Genomic DNA, 16,181 nt, shown 5'->3' on the forward strand with positions numbered 1-16,181 from the left:
GAACATGTCAGCGATGGTGATGCAGTTGCTCTATTTGCTTACGTCACTGAAAAGTGCTCGTAAGTGGATTCACGAAGCGAAATTGTGCGTAAAAACAGCATGGCTGAGAGAAAATCCCAAGAGTGGTCCGGACCACTCTTAGGAACAATGTGGCTACTTAGAACCTGCTGCCGCAGCGGTATACTTTGGTGCCCTGGCTGGTTTTGAGTTAATTCACGCCCATTAAGGGCTGCCTGATGACTGCTGGTGCGTTTTTATTTCTTTCGGCGCTTTGAGCTTCGCGTGTTGTTTCCCTTGTACGCAGTGGATGGTGTTGACAAGCACCACCGTCCAATAAGTTCGAAGTCGCAGTAATTGAAGAATTCTATTGGGCGTCAATGGCATAAAACTACGCATGTAAAGATTTGTGGTTGGATGAAAACCAATGTGATACGTGAATGGTCGGTGCATTCGAACGCGACATGACATAGGATCAACCTTATTTGTTATGTTGTTGTGTTGCGCCCCATCTCATCCAATTAAAAGTGCGACTCGAGATCCTTGCCTCATTGGTGGAAATTACCACCAAAGAGGTTAATGGGAGCACATTCTTCGCACGCTATTGGAAATAAAAATGAGAGGAAGTTTTCAGTGAGTGGTTCATAAAGTTTGTGCTCTAGTGTACTTTCATTGGCTCTAACTGTCCAATGGTTGCGATCTCTGAAATACAGCTGTCGATACACTTTGGGACGATCTGGAACAAAGCGTACTTTGTAAACCAAAGCCTATTAGGGGTGCGCGTGATTACGCATGGAACTACAAACAAATCATGCATCTTCACCCTCACTGTTCAGACACCGATATGGACCATGATAATATGGCAAGCAATCGGAATAAAATGACCCTAGTAACTTTGTATGACACCGAAAATATGCAAACCCTCACTATTCTGGATCAAACCTTGGCTGAATTCACCCCTGCGTCAATTACCAGCCATTTGACTTGGCGCACGAACATCATTCAAAGGTAGAGCGAGCCACTTACATGTATTTTGAGCGACGCAGCGGCCACTTGACCTGAGAATAATAGCGTTGCGAAGGCGAATCCCCTGTCGCATGCTCTGATCGAAGCAGACGACAAACGCGAGCAGACGACGACTTGGCCGACAGGCACAGCTTGTGATTGGTTGTGAAGCAATACCCTCTGCATCAGCTCACTCCGTGACGTTGCCAAAACACTTCTTTCATCTGGCGCGCCTGTCCTGTTCGTCATATCACCCCCCTCGCACATAAGAGAAATTTTTTTCATGCCGTGAAAATAGTGCAAGTACTTTCTAAGAGCTCTCTTACGTGCGGTACAGTTGTCGAAAACAACATGGCGTCGTAAACAGCATATCGGTCGGTGCGACTTTCAGCAAATTCTTCTCGCACGAGTTACTTCAGCGTTTACCGGATGTGTTGTGATTACAGCAGCTCTTTCAGTGCGTGTGAGCAGTGCGGAAAGCTGTGGCAGTGCAATGGTATACGGTGAAGCGCAGCGAAGCCTGTGCGTCAGTGTGGTTATCAAGCGGGGATCGGCGTCGATGTATCGACGGCAACTAGCACTCGAGAAGCCTGCAATGTGTGTTTGTGTGCCGGTAACAGTTCGTTCGCTTGACTTTCCAGTCTCTAAGTTGGGTGCTGTGCGACATTTTGGATTGACAGCGTTTTGACGCGTTACTTGAGTGACCCCAAGTACGTACGGAAACGTATGAACTACGCGCTCGGTTCTTGCTTCGCCACTAGTTAGCCCGTACGCTTCTATTTACTTGAGAGCAATGTACTGTTCGGCAGTGAAACGATGTTCGTTGTGAACAGTGGTGCTGTGTTGACGTTCCAAGAGTTGTGAACAAGCTGTGCTCGTGTGACCGAAAATTGAAAGACAGCGTTGATAACTGTTTTGCCCGGCGAAGTTTTGGTGGGGCAGCTTGGCGCTTTTGTTTATTAAGTCTTCACTTCTCCTTTTTGTGATAACCATAGTCCTAGCGCTGTGATGTGATCAACCAAAACTGCGAGATGCTACATTCTGTTGTGGATCGTGTTACTTTGGAAGCGCGCCTAGACGGTTCTTCGGTAACAACTTGAGAGTTCTATGTGGCTGCGAGAGCCCGTGAACGTCAAGCTTCCCTTCGGCCCCCAGAAAAAGCAAAGATTTCACCGGTGCCTTGCTTTGGATGAAGTTGTAGGCCAATATCGCCTAACTACAGGTTTCCGAGTTCGTCTGGCCATCGTTTTTCACGGCACTAGAGCCTTAACAACAGCCGGTCATGGCCAGTTCTTACACTTTATCAATGGACATGCACGCCTGGCCAGCCCTTCATTGCTGTCATTGACAGCTTCCAGTCTGCAGATGCCCTTTGCCTGTTGGCCGTTCTTGGTTCCTCATGACACCAACGGCTACTAAATGCTGCCATCGGTGAGTTCACCTTGCAGAACTAAATTTCACCAGTACTATAATTCACGCAGTTCTATAACGTGTGCAAGTTTTTAAGCCCATCAGATGTAATGTTTCTCTATGGTAAGTTGAAGCATGAAAAATATACTACTACTGTTATATACATACATATATTATGGAGCAAATACATAAAAAAATTTTGTGATTTGATACAAGTGAGCTCTTGTTTGATTATGAGGTTGGGCCTGTTGATTGACCACGTTTGATAGTTGGAAAGTTAATGTGAATTTATTTTTCAGAAGCCAGGTTGCACTTAAAAAATTTATGTTATTTTGGAAAATTAGTTCTATAGACGATTACCACTGTGCTAGTACTATACTTCAGTAAGACAAATATATTGCGGTACGTAAATTTTACATGAGGCTTCAGTATATTTCAAAATGATTATAGCAGATTTTAGGTCACATTAACGAAGTGATAGCTTCCTCAAATAAGTATTAGAAGTGAGTGCTTTAATGATTGTTTTTAAATATCTCGTTTTTGGCTCTTCACAGATCGCAGAGATTGGTTTGTGTAAGTCCTGTGATTCATCGGTTGAACATTCTGGCACATCAATCCTCATCATTACTTGGAGCACCTGTACCAAAATAGGAAGGACACGTTCTCCCTAACTATGCAAGCCTATGTCACTGCTGGGACTGTTATCATTCAGCGGATGGGGCGTGAAAGCATGCATGGCAGCCTCATCTGGAAGGACTGCGATCTGCTTGGGAGCTTCGAGCGCACAAAACTGCCTAACGGCTGGCTGCAAGGTTAGTTTTTCTTTAATACATACGATTACGTGAACACCACTTACTGTGCACAAATTGAAAACCCAAGCATGGTTGCTTTCAGTGGATACCTGTAATATTCTTACACATAATTCTTATTCAACATTTATAGAACTAAATTGCAAGATAATTGGGAATGTTGAAAGCTGAAAGCCTGCAGCTTATGAATGAAACTCCAATAATCTGAGGCTCAAAAGCTTGTGCTTTGAAACGAGCACAAATACTTTGATTCCTTATTGAGCTCTCGAGCTTGTGACTCCCTCTGTGGATCAAGTGCTCTGGAAGGGAATAGCAAGTGGGTGAAAATTGCCTGGCGGTTCACAACTTGTAAGGAGAAAGACCTATTGAAGAAGCTTCAGATGACATAGGGCCAGTAACTGTATCTTTTACCTAATATGTAGCTTTTTCTCTCTCAGTGCTGTTGCTTACGTTTCAGCCGAACATGTTCACCACGATTGCATAGTGATATATATTTTTCTACAAATTGTACCTGACCTAAGTATGCATTGTTGATCTCTAAAGGTGGCGTTCAGTGTGTTTCAAAGCCATGGCTTCTCATTTCTCTGTCTGTAGCTAGCCTATTTCAGCAGCAGAGCGATGCAGCTAGCACACATGCAATCCAAGTCATGGAGCGCTCCTTTGGTGTTCTGTGCAGGACGCAGCATATCCATCCGGCAAGACACTGGTATCAACAATAATGGTGAGTGTTGGTGGCACCTGTAGGAGCCCGTTGTGTTTGTTGCGTATGATTATTTCCCCTGATGAAGTGCATTTTTGAAAGGTTTTCTTCATTTACAATAATAGATGTCAGCAACAAGCACACTCATAATCCACAAGTTCTTTGTTTCTTATAGACTGCCCATTTGCTCCTATATGCGGCATGGTGAGCTGGTTATGTTAGACAGCCTTAAAATTATGAACATTGGCTGTTGTGTTGTAATGCAGTCAAACTTGTGTTTCTTAGTGAACTTATTTGTGGTCTACTTCTCACACCTAGTGTAAAGTCGAAATTGAAGAAACTCTATTGGCTTTTTATGCCTGTCAGAAGTTTCATGCCTTCATCTATAACATTGTAGTTTTGCTCTTGTATCATATTAAATATATTTTCAGTCTTCACTGTTTGTGTGTGTGTGTGTGTTGAGGCTTGTCATTGGCTTCTGAAAATACAATATCTGTAAATATGAGCACATAATTGACAACTATACACTCTTGCATGTAGCATGGTTGTAACAATGATCTGTATTTTTCTAAGTTCCAGCAGTAACAAGGGGTTTGGTGCTCCACGGTCATGTACAGTGTATCAAGAACAGAGCACAGAAGACCAACAAGTATAAAGGGACTGCCAGTGACTGTTCTCCTGCTCAAAGTTTACAACAGCAGAAAGAGCACATTGTGATGTCAGGAGCAGCTGCTGCTTAACTTCTTAGCAGTGCATTATTCAGCAGTTCATTTGCTTGCATTCAAAATTATTTAAATTTTGCATGGAAGATACCAAACTATGACACAAATTTAAAGGCTGCTGTAGTGTTAGTGGGCAAATATTTTTGAGCTGAAGTTTTTAACATGTGTGTCAAGTGCCTGCGTGCCTCTACATTTACATGCCAGAAATCACAGCATCCATGGTCGCCAATGGTAACTGTGTCTGCATTCTTTGTAGTACAAGAAGTAAAGCCATGGATGCAGTAATCATGTACTTCGTCGATGTAATCCTTCAGTGTACACTCATTTGTATAGCAACAATGATGCCATGAGTGTATAAGCTCTGGGAAGTGAATCTATGTGGATTATTTTATTTGGAAGGAAGTAGATCATCACTACTCCTAGTATATCTTAACACAAGATTTAAGTGCTTGGGTATTATCCCACTGCCTGTCCGTCCTTCAACAGTCTACTTATCTACTGTGTAAGTGTAACTTTTTAAATGTATACTTTGCTCGGATAGGTTTGTTCATAATGTAATGCAAGTGACTTATCATCTATGCAGCTCTACTCAGACTAGAAATAAAAGTACTTATTTTTATATGTAGCTATACCATGCATTCACTTGTGTTTTTCTAGGTGCCTGTACAATTGTTTAGCCCTACAAAAGTGCTGGTATACTCTAATATTGAATCTGGCATCTTAAAATAGTTTGTTAGTGGAAGTAAGAATGTGTTTACAATCAATATTGCTATCCTCAGATGAACTGTGTAAACTCTGTGGAAGTTTATTTACATTTTTTGAACTTTGTGAAGGCAAATGTTGTTATGTTCTTTTATTGTGGTCCCTGTTTCATGCAAATGACACATAATTACTTTGCAGTGGCATAGTATTAGTTGTTATTTTACACATATGTGCTGAGCAACATCGCAGTTGAGGCCAGCAGCAAGACATACATGCAGTGCACTGGAGCATCACCTCACATAGTGTACAGTCTTTGCCCACCAGTAAACTGAATATTTTTCAAGCAGACTAATAGACAGCTGTATGGGAACTGTGTTGGTGTGCAAACTTTAAAGTCTTCTTGAGGAGTGTTTTTCATCATTTTTGTCCAAGTGAAGTAGCTACCCAAGGCCACAACTGGTGGGAATGTGGTGGTTTCCTCTCTCCAAAAGCATTCTTACCAGCTGCCTCAATGTTAGCATGGGGTGAATTCACGAACTGGAAAAATAATTGGTCTTTGTTTTCTTGGCCGAAAGAGTCGCTTCCACCATTGAGCCACCACGACGCGCCAGAATAGAAACTTTTAGCTAAATAAAGTTGATTCTACTTTTGAGAAGTGTTTTGGGAAAACGAAATGGCACCTATATCTGTCAATATAAACACTGTTTGCACCAAGGAGCTTAGTAGCTTATAATTGTATTATTCATGTTTTGTCTAGAATTTACTCGTGCAGTGCCAACTTTCAGCCCAAGTGTCCTAACATGCTTTGTTAGTGGGTTGTGAATGAGCCAAGCTATGTAAATAAACAGAGTGATATTGCAGACATGTACAAAATATTGATGCACAGCCCTTTTTTTTTTAGCATGACATTGTCAAGGGCTTTATTCTTGTGTTCTTTATAAAAACTGCTTGTCACTGGGCAGCAGCAGAAAACTATGCATCAAGCTTTTGCGAGATAATTCGAGAAACACCGTGTTCAGACATAACAGTGCCGGTGGATATCTCTCATAAGTTACTTTCTGTAGTATATTCAAAATGAGTGTATTAGAATTGTTGTTTTATAGCCATTCATTTTAATATTTACACCTGAGTGTGTGTATGTATGTATGTATGTATGTATGGGTGTACATATGTATGTATGTATGTATGTATGTATGTATGTATGTATGTATGTATGTATGTATGTATGTATGTATGTATCTTTTAAATGAGAATCCGTTTATCATTGGTGAGTAAGTTTGGTAATGATTTGCCTGAATTTGTTTCTAGTTATTTCTCTTTTCAGCCATTATACATTTCAATTTGTTTTGTACTGCATGAAAATAAATGTAACCTTACACAGAATATGTGTGTTCGAAGAAGTTTCATTTACCAACCTACTCATGGGCAAGAAATTGGGTAAAATGAAACGAACCTGCGAAGATTAGTTTCGAGCATAGCTACTCTACATGGCATATCTCGTACACATTGCGTTGGTTGAATATGTCGATTTCAACCTTTCAATTTTAATCAGAATAAGCAAGCTATCACCCGTGGTTGTATATGTGTGTGATATTTATGCATACTGTGATACCGGTTCGCAATTACAATTAAGGTCACAAACCTAGTCAAGCTGAATACACGATTTTTGCCCATGCACCTTTCATCTGCACTGGAACTGTTGTTAATAAAAAATAAACTTCAGTTTAGAAATTTATTCTAGTAGCCAAAAGCACGGTATCTCTTTATCACACAAATCAAATTGCCATTGTTCTGTTCCATTTTGGACAATACGGGACCCTCTCAGCAGAACTCGATTAACTGCTATAGTTCATTTAAACCATTGACAGCGACATTACACTGAAGCATGCAGCATGACAAATAGCGGGAGAGAAGACACAAACTAATCACTCTGTTTGCATCAGCTCTAACTGTCCGTGCTCTTTGGTCTTGCTGCATGTGATGATGCCCACCAAATTAGCACGAAAGCGTGTCCCTACAAAGGCAGTCAACTTGACTGCAAGCAGTTAGCTCACTGCATGTGTAGATATTCTTCAAAACACCGTGACGACTGATTGCTGGTCGAATATCCAAACACGTGAAAAGTAATATACCAGGTATGATGTTGGTATTTCAGCACTGGACACTTTTTCGATAAGAGAGGATGGAGGAGAAAATTATGAACCCTGAATTGTTTAATTTTTGAAGGAGCACAGTACAGCGCTTTTGGGTCAAAAGGGGAGTGAAAGAAGCAAGTGCGAAAGCCTACTTCTCAAAAACTTAGTACCCGCCACCACGCATACTGTCAGGCCGGGCAACCTCTTGAAAAAAAAAAAGTGCTCAGTGATTCTGCGAATCGAACCAAGTACCTCCTAGATTGTAGTTGAGCGCTGTAACCGCTCGTCCACTGCAGCAGTGCTTGCATTCGCCCTATTGCTGATATATCGTCATTCCTTCGAATGAAGCCAAATGCAAAAACGTCCGGTGAAACTTTGTCAAAAATAGAAAAAATAGTTAGAGTGCGTTTGCCCAAGGTTACTAGAAGATAGAAACCGCCACGTGTGATTGTATAACCGTGCGCTATTTATTCTTGTACATTACTGTCATGACGTTGGGATAGCCGGCTCTAACGTACGCTACCTTCTCATAGTTTTCCAAATATAGATAAGAAAATAAAAATATATATCGGCCTGTGACAACGCTAATCTACTATTATGAGTTCACTGTCACTAGTGTCACTTTCACTAGATGAATGCTCAGTTTGCTTTCATTATTGTTATTTAGGAAAGTTTTGGCTCATTAACTCAACTCTCTTAATTAGCATTGATTCTCACACCTAAGGACAGTCACACTTCATCTCGCTTTCTGAGTGGCTGTCACTCTCATATAACGCGTACTCCACTTTTTTATGCTCTCCGAGCATCTGACCCTGTTTTCCGGAGACTTTCCCTGACGTCTGCTGGGCCAGAAAATTGTCTTTATTATCTATCAATTTCAAGCTTTCGCGAAGCCGAAACGAGAGTCTCTCTCTCTTTTCATCCTTTTCGCACGTGTGATAACGTCTCTCGACCTCAAGACTCGTATACACATTCCTTGCTTTGCGCACTCAAACAACGCTGGGCGAAATATTTGCACCGTGTTTTGTGAAAAGCATTAGCACTGAGACACCTCCCGACGAGTCTCCCTCATTTTACGTAGACATATACCTAAGCGTAAGCGTATGCACGTTCTCGCATTCCGGCTTTATAAAAATGCTGCGGTGCATGGAACCAGCGAAATTGCGCTCACAATTTCATTTGATTACTGCTGTTATCTATTTCCGCACAATTCGTCTGTAGGCACCAAAGTCGCTCATGTGTCTTGTAATAAGAATATTGTAACAAAGGCTACCTTTGACTATAGGTACAAAACACCCTTACGTTCACCGCTATACCGTGCTAGATTGCACCGAATTAGTTAAGTAGCAGCGCAGCTTCAATGAAATGTAAGGTAACTGGTCGCGTTAAATAGGGGAAGACATTCGAGGCACATTTTCAAACATTGCATGCATCGATTTATTTGTGGTTTCATTTATGTGGTACACCTGGAGTGTTGTTTACTTGTACTTGGCAAGATAGTGCATGGATTGCTCGATGACTTAAGGCCATCGAGCAATTTCGTTTTTAGCTACAGTCGTTGATGAAAGGCGAGTGCTTGGCTTTGCACAGCCCGCCAAAACGCCTATTACAACGTACGCTGCATCCCGTAAGCGCTGTAGCAGACGCTCGCGGAACTGAAACTTAGATGCAGCAAATCATTGGCTGTCATCGTATACTCTCGATGCTAGACGCTTTGCGTGCTACCTTGATATTATCGGCACACACTTCTTTCTTTCCTTGTCGTTTCATCAGCTATCGTGTGTCCTCCTTGCCCTCTTAAGTGCCGAATAAGTTAAATTCATACCCGCGCTATAGTAATCCCTCCAGATAAGAGAACTTTTGGCTAAGAAAATGCGTAGCCAAAGAGAAAGCTTTGTGAATTCGGCCCCTGGCTACCGGCAGTCGGAGCATTGCTACATTCGTTACTGATTGCCACAGAAACTGCCAGTGCCGCAGTGCTACGCGCACCACTTTGTGCATTGCAGGCGTCGCGAACGAAGCGAAACGCTGACAGGCCCATGACGACAAATGAAGCCAGCATCAGTGACCGTGCCAGCCCTGCATAAGCACGAGCACTGACGGAGGGGACAGCTCGCGTGACGGAGGAAGAAAGCGAAGCCAGAGATCTCGTGACATCGAACGACTCCTAACGGGCCTCCTAAGAACTGCGCTCTAAAATATTCAAAGGCGGGATGTTGCTGCAGCCAACGTTTCGACAAGTGGTGTTGTTCTCTCATTCTTTTCTCGCATGCAGCCAGCGTTTGCTGGCGTATTATGACGCGTAATTTCACTGTACTCGGTGTAGTCGCGCACGACGACTCCGTACATTCAAACGGGGCATTCAAACGGGATTTGTGCGTTAAAAGACAAGGTGTTTCTATCAATTCCGGCGGTACGGTGCTTCGAAAAATGCAAACTCAGTGGTTGCTTTCAGATGTCGCCTAATAATAGACACTGCGGCCGCAGATTCTGCAGAAATCACCTTTCGTGATTGAGCAATAGGCGTGTGGTAAGATGTGTACCAGCATTCTCTCTTACACAATCTTCTACGAAGCATCGATGGCGGTCATGAGCACATGTCCGTTGTAGCAATGCATGCTCTTCTACCACGACATCGCATCAGCATAATTGCTTCAGAAGGTTTTACTCTCATAACCACCTTCGTATTAATATAGTTCGTTGGGTCAAGAGAAGCGCCAACTAACGTTATTTTACTATCGTTTTTGTAACTATACTATAGTAACAAAAGCTTTTTGTGTCATTGTGGTGGGGGGGGGGGGGGGTGTCCAAAATTTGGACCAACTCTTTCGCGAGTGGATATATATATATATATATATATATATATATATATATATATATATATATATATATATATATATATATATATATATATATTTATATATATATATATATATATATATATATATATATATATATATATATATATATATATATATATATATATATATATATATATATATATCCAGCGAGTGTCTTCTGTGAATTCAGTGATGAATAGAAATTGGCTTGAGCGGACAAACGTGCGAAAACTTTTATTGCTCCTACGTTTCGGCCGGGGTCCGGCCTTCGTCAGGGAAGGCCGGACCCCGGCCGGCCGAAACGTAGGAGCAATAAAAGTTTTCGCACGTTTGTCCGCTCAAGCCAATTTCTATATATATATATATATATATATATATATATATATATATATATATATATATATATATATATATATACGAAGGCATGGTGGTTGAGTGGCCGTAGCGTTGCATATAGTCCAGTAGATCCTCCGTGAGCGGTCACAACGTGGTTTATTTCGACGTTTCGGCCTAGAGTCTAGCCTTCATCAGAATCAATCCTGATGAAGGCTAGACTCTAGGCCGAAACGTCGAAATAAACGACGTTGTGACCGCTCACGGAGGATCTACTAGACTATATATATATATATATATATATATATATATATATATATATATATATATATATATATATATATATATATATATATATATATATATATATATATATAATAAGGGAAAGAAGTGTATACTTAAGGGCTCGTTTTTCCGTGTTTTAACACAATAATAATGAGATCTAACAGACAGTAATGCCAAGGAATGTACAGGGGAAGTTATTAGAACCAATTGAATGTAAATAAGAAGAAAGAAAAGTGGATGAAAAAATAACCAGCCGTGAGCATATATATATATATATATATATATATATATATATATATATATATATATATATATATATATATATATATCAAAAAAGTACTCCATCAATGAGCTCGCACTTTGACATGAATTTGCATATACAGAGGTGGCACAACTCGCTTTCTTAGGTTTCATGACGTTCAATCACAGTTTAACTGAGGAATGGTGCCCTTAGCCCGATTTTCGCGTCCACAACGATTCGTCACACTCATCGGCTCGCAACAGTTTCGACGGAGCAGCGTTGACGACATATCTTTTATGAAGAAAATTATTTTCTGGAAGCAGCAAATGCTTTGACCGGTCTTTAAAAATTTTGCTCGTTCCTATCCGTAACTTCATGAACAAGTCACAACAGAATAAAAGTATGAACAAGTGATGTAATATTATAGTCCCCTGTTCAGCGCTTACCCGCTTTGAAATAATACAGCAAAAGACGCAAAGGCATCGCATAGGCAACCCGCACCGCTAAGAGCCCACAAGGAAAATCATCACAAAGGAAATGCTGGCAAACTTTTGCTGTGTTGTTACATTGCCTCGTAACATTTTCATTCTCCCGTAAGAACATAATTCAGTGATTGCTGTTGTGATGGAAAACTTCACCTTTCTTGTTGGGTTCCCCAGCACGCAGCAAGAGTGATCACTATCAAGGGGGAGGGGGGGGCTGGCGCCTTTTTTGCCCCCCTCCCCCCGGCTGATACGCCTATGAGTATTCCTATGAGAGCGTGGCCTGCAAACTTTTGACCCCACTTCTCACCCCCACCCTGTATGTTCACGTGCACAAAATGCAATACAACCAGTTTGAAAAAGTCGTGCCGTATATCACGATGCTCAGCTGGCGTGATACCGTGAACAAGTCTTGCTGGTGTCCCCGCTTTCAAAAGCTTCTTATGCTTCGAGCGAGTCCATTTAAGACAATATAATCTAGATTGAAATATCGAAGTCTGTTGTCTTGGGGAACCTTCATCAAAAGAGCTTCCTGCCTTTCTCTTAAGGATGATGTTTCAAAAGAAATCTATCCGGTTCATTAGTTGAGAGCAGTAATTTACAACGCTGAAAAAAATTTTAATAATCGGGTATCTACGTCTATGTGCACGCTACACGTCAGTGGTGGCCTTTTAATGTAACACCCTGGGAATTGAGACAATAGCCCGATTACGCAAGTGGTGAGTGTGGCGACAAACGATGTCAGGATGAAAGCTTTTGTCGTCACCAAAACCACGGAAAATGCTGTTGAAGGAGATGCGGCATTTTTTTGTTTTTTGTTTTGAAGCAAAAACTGTTTGTAGGCATTGTAATATATATATATATATATATATATATATATATATATATATATATATATATATATATATATAATATGGGGGATGCTAGATGAGCAACAGCATGCCCTAGAGCTTTCTTGAATATTTGAACTACGCTAGATGTGCGCCACTTCGTAGAATTCCTGGCTCTCGTTCCCTTTATATTCCAGACAGCGTCAGACGGGATGAATGCCAGGCCTTTTTCACAAGCGAAGATCCCTGAATTACGGCTCTGCGCTAGACTGGAGCAATGAAGCAACCCGGGCGTTGCAACACAACGCCGGCCAGTCTGTGTGGTCGTTTATATAATTGAAGTAGACTTTCAAACGTGTGCGTAACGGTTCAACAAGGAAATGCATAGGCACGTGTTCAATTTAGCTTTGTCTCGCATCAACTGTAACATTAACGTCACATTGAGTTGTCATTGTAGCACCTTAGACACCCTCACATAACTCATACGGATACTATAGTAAAGATGTTTCCAATTTTTATTCGCCGATCTCGCTATATCCATGCAATTTTCCTTTGAGGTGTAGTGTGCAGCATTTTGAGCACAGACAAAACTTGCCGATGAATAGAATGGATGGTTTTTTCCTTTTTTCTCGTCTTCTTTTTTGTTTCTTTTGGCGCAGTGAAACCCAGCGAGCTTACTGAGAAACTCAGTCGATTTAAGCCGAGAGTTGTTGGTATGGTCATTTAAGCCTCTTCCAGTTTACGACAGTGACGGCCGACCAGGGTATGGGCTCGTGGTAGATAAGCTTATACAACGAGGTCACTTATCTAGAGCCTCACTTTGCGTCTAACAGTCTCAGGAAGGGGGAGGGGGTAGACATTGGCTGATAAAATAAAATGCCGTTGTTGTTTTTACGTGTTTATAACCTTATTTGTCACCTCAGCTTTGTACCTAATGCTGATCTATGGGAGGTGCTGTGGCACAGTATGAAGATCGAACTCGGAACAAACCATATCGAGCAAGAGACGGGGAGGGGTAATTGGAACAAAAGAAACTGAACTTTATGGGTTAAAGTCTCGAATAATGTTCCATGCTATATGAGGCGCAGTAGTGGATAACAGCGGTTATTGTGTTTGGCAATACAGAGTTCCTGTGTCTAACCAGCCAAGCTATAGGGTCAGAGCTTTTTTTTAAAGCTCTGAATCTCTTTCTCAATCTATAAATAGATTGCGTGGGTAACACAAAAGGCACGCTTGCAAGCTCTTATATGACATCCTACTTTGAACGAAAGAGGGGATTTCACCTGGAGCAAAATAGTTATTGCAATCTCCAATGCAGGGCCACCTACATGATTCCGGATAGAACTGTGGCAAGTTTTCTCTCAAGAGCCACATGCCACATCTTGAGTTTCGCCATGTGACACTATATATTGTCATTCACGTGATTGGATCCACTCGGCAGCCGATACTTGGGAAATATATTGTCAACGAAAAGCAATTGCCGTCATGTCAAGCTTCTTCACGAGCAAACACTCTTCCCGTATTCTCCGTGTTGATGCCCTTGTCCTTGTTTCCTCCAGGCAATCCTGACTGCTGCTTGCTTTAAGAAAGGTGCAGTGATGTCTTTGTAACAAATACTAGCAAGGTGAGCACAACTTCTAAATGACTATTTTTTTTTTTTCGTCTTAAAGGTCCGACGGGCTTATGGCAAATCTGACCAGCGGAGGCGTATGTTTTCGTCTGGCACGGTAACAGTGCTGCAGCAAGTAGTCTTCCCTAACTCCTTTCTGCAACAGCGAAGCTGAAATTGCTTTCTTGGCCTTCGTGACTGACAGGAAGCTTCGTTTTCATACAACCACTGTAGCTTACACATGGGCGTACGAGAGCACCCGAATGCAATTAGAGAGAAAAAGCTTTGCGAGGGAGCTTATATTGGTAAACTATTGCGCTGACAGAGATAAGAAAGATGGAAAGCCAGGGAAGTAAACATTTATCAGCGTGCGCTTTGCGATGACGGGCAGAAGGAAAATGAAATGGCACATTCGGGAGTATAACAACAGGTTTGCTACCCTACACTAGGGGAAGGCGAAGGGGAAAGAAATATAGAGAGAAGAGCAGGTGCGCGAAAACAAACTAAAATAAAATGGATGTGCGGACCGAGAGTGTACTATAACTTATAGCTTATGGGCGGTGGCATTTTGGATATATCCAGAAGGCCATCACCACGCGAAACGTTCAGTAAGGCCTAAATTGATTTCCGGTGCAACGACAGTTCAGGTCTACATTCTCGTACTGATTGTCCGGACAGAGGTATAGAATAAAGGTAGGCCAATACAGCCACGAGGGGCAGTTTGTGCGCGCTGAAACGAGGACAGCGACGAACAACGTGGCTACTGCAGTTTGTTCGCTACCGCAGTGGTCGCAAGTAGCAACGTCTTCCATGTCGATTCGTGTTCGAAATTAAAGAGCTGCTCCATGACCTTTTCGAGCAAGGATATAGCATCACGTTTTTTATGGCTCTAGGGTCACCACGGCAATTTGGTCCAGGAACACGTAGATGCAGCTGTTCTATGATTGATGATTGATTATTGATTTGTGGGGTTTAATGTCTCTAAACCACCATATGATCATGAGAGACGCCGTAGTGAAGGGCGCCGGAAATTTCTACCACCTGGGGTTCATTAACGTGCACCCGAATCTGAGCACACGAGCCTACAAAATTTCCGCCTCCATCGGAAATGCAGCCGCCACAGCCGGCATTTGATCCGGCGGCCGAGTACCTTAGCCACTAGACCACCGTGGCGGGGCAACAGCTGCTCTATGTGCGCGTGAACACGGCGTACAAGATTCAGTCCCGTTCTCAAAAGCAGACGCTGCACTGAAAATTCGTGAACTCGAAAATGTAGCCACCAAATCATTGTGGAACAAACCAAGTTTACAGCGCACACGACTGCACCCACTGGACTGGTCTCGTTGACTTCGACTGTGACCGAACACTCGTGGCTTGAGACACCCATGCTTGGCCGAATGTGGCTTTGGGTCGCTTTCGAGAGCACTGAAGTTACGGGCACGGCCGCTTCCTTGTCTAGAACTCGCTCTGCGGGGTGTTTCAGCTATATGTTCGTCCAATCTCTAGAATATAAAAGCAAAAATTTGCAAAATATATGGTTAACAGAACTGCTCGTGTTTAGATATATGTACATATCCGTCCATATCACTATGCTTCTGGCTAAGTAACTCGGCTGACGATTATTATTATTATTATTATTATTATTATTATTATTATTATTATTATTATTATTATTTGGTAAGCATGCTAAAATAAAAACGAGACAGTGAGTGGTCTTAGTGATTTTTTATTGAACTGTTGACAGTTGCTATTATTACTCCCTTTCTAAATGATGAATTACGAACATATCTCACATTCACAATATATGTAAGTGCATAAAAATTGTTTGTGTAAGGGCTATCTCCGCAGTGTGAACACGTTTGATGTTCCATGGACTGTGTTCTTAGACTGCTCGTGCTTTATACACCTCATACTGCATATGTAGTACATAATGCTTTTGGCTATTTTTATTTTCTTATTCTTTTAATATTTCAACATTTTTTGTAATTGTGTGTTTATTCAATACCACTATCGCGGTGATGGTATAACCGACTCCAACGTGCCCTATCTTCCCATACTTTTTTCATATTTAAATAAAAAGG

The 16,181-nt window shown here is 41.7% G+C and overlaps 1 protein-coding gene across 1 annotated transcript; it reads left to right on the forward strand.

Annotated features, from left to right (window-relative positions):
* Positions 1-1,460: 1,460 nt before the first annotated feature.
* Positions 1,461-6,728, forward strand: LOC142775733 (uncharacterized). The gene is made up of 4 exons (XM_075877581.1): positions 1,461-2,433; positions 2,967-3,224; positions 3,898-3,942; positions 4,495-6,728. The coding sequence occupies exons 2-4, from the start codon at positions 3,086-3,088 to the stop codon at positions 4,659-4,661; spliced, it is 351 nt and encodes a 116-aa protein (XP_075733696.1). The 5' UTR covers positions 1,461-2,433; positions 2,967-3,085; the 3' UTR covers positions 4,662-6,728.
* Positions 6,729-16,181: the final 9,453 nt, after the last annotated feature.

The sequence above is a fragment of the Rhipicephalus microplus genome, chromosome X (genome assembly GCF_043290135.1).
Source record: "Rhipicephalus microplus isolate Deutch F79 chromosome X, USDA_Rmic, whole genome shotgun sequence".
Classification (NCBI taxonomy): Eukaryota; Metazoa; Arthropoda; class Arachnida; order Ixodida; family Ixodidae; genus Rhipicephalus; species Rhipicephalus microplus.

What these genes read in the sequence shown, in the direction of transcription:
- LOC142775733 (XM_075877581.1), top strand. Translation starts at nt 3,086, where the DNA reads ATGCAAGCCTATGTCACTGCTGGGACTGTTATCATTCAGCGGATGGGG. An exon ending in GCCTAACGGCTGGCTGCAAG is followed by an intron (nt 3,225 to 3,897) that starts GTTAGTTTTTCT and finishes TGTTCTGTGCAG; the next exon opens with GACGCAGCATATCCATCCGG. An exon ending in CACTGGTATCAACAATAATG is followed by an intron (nt 3,943 to 4,494) that starts GTGAGTGTTGGT and finishes TATTTTTCTAAG; the next exon opens with TTCCAGCAGTAACAAGGGGT.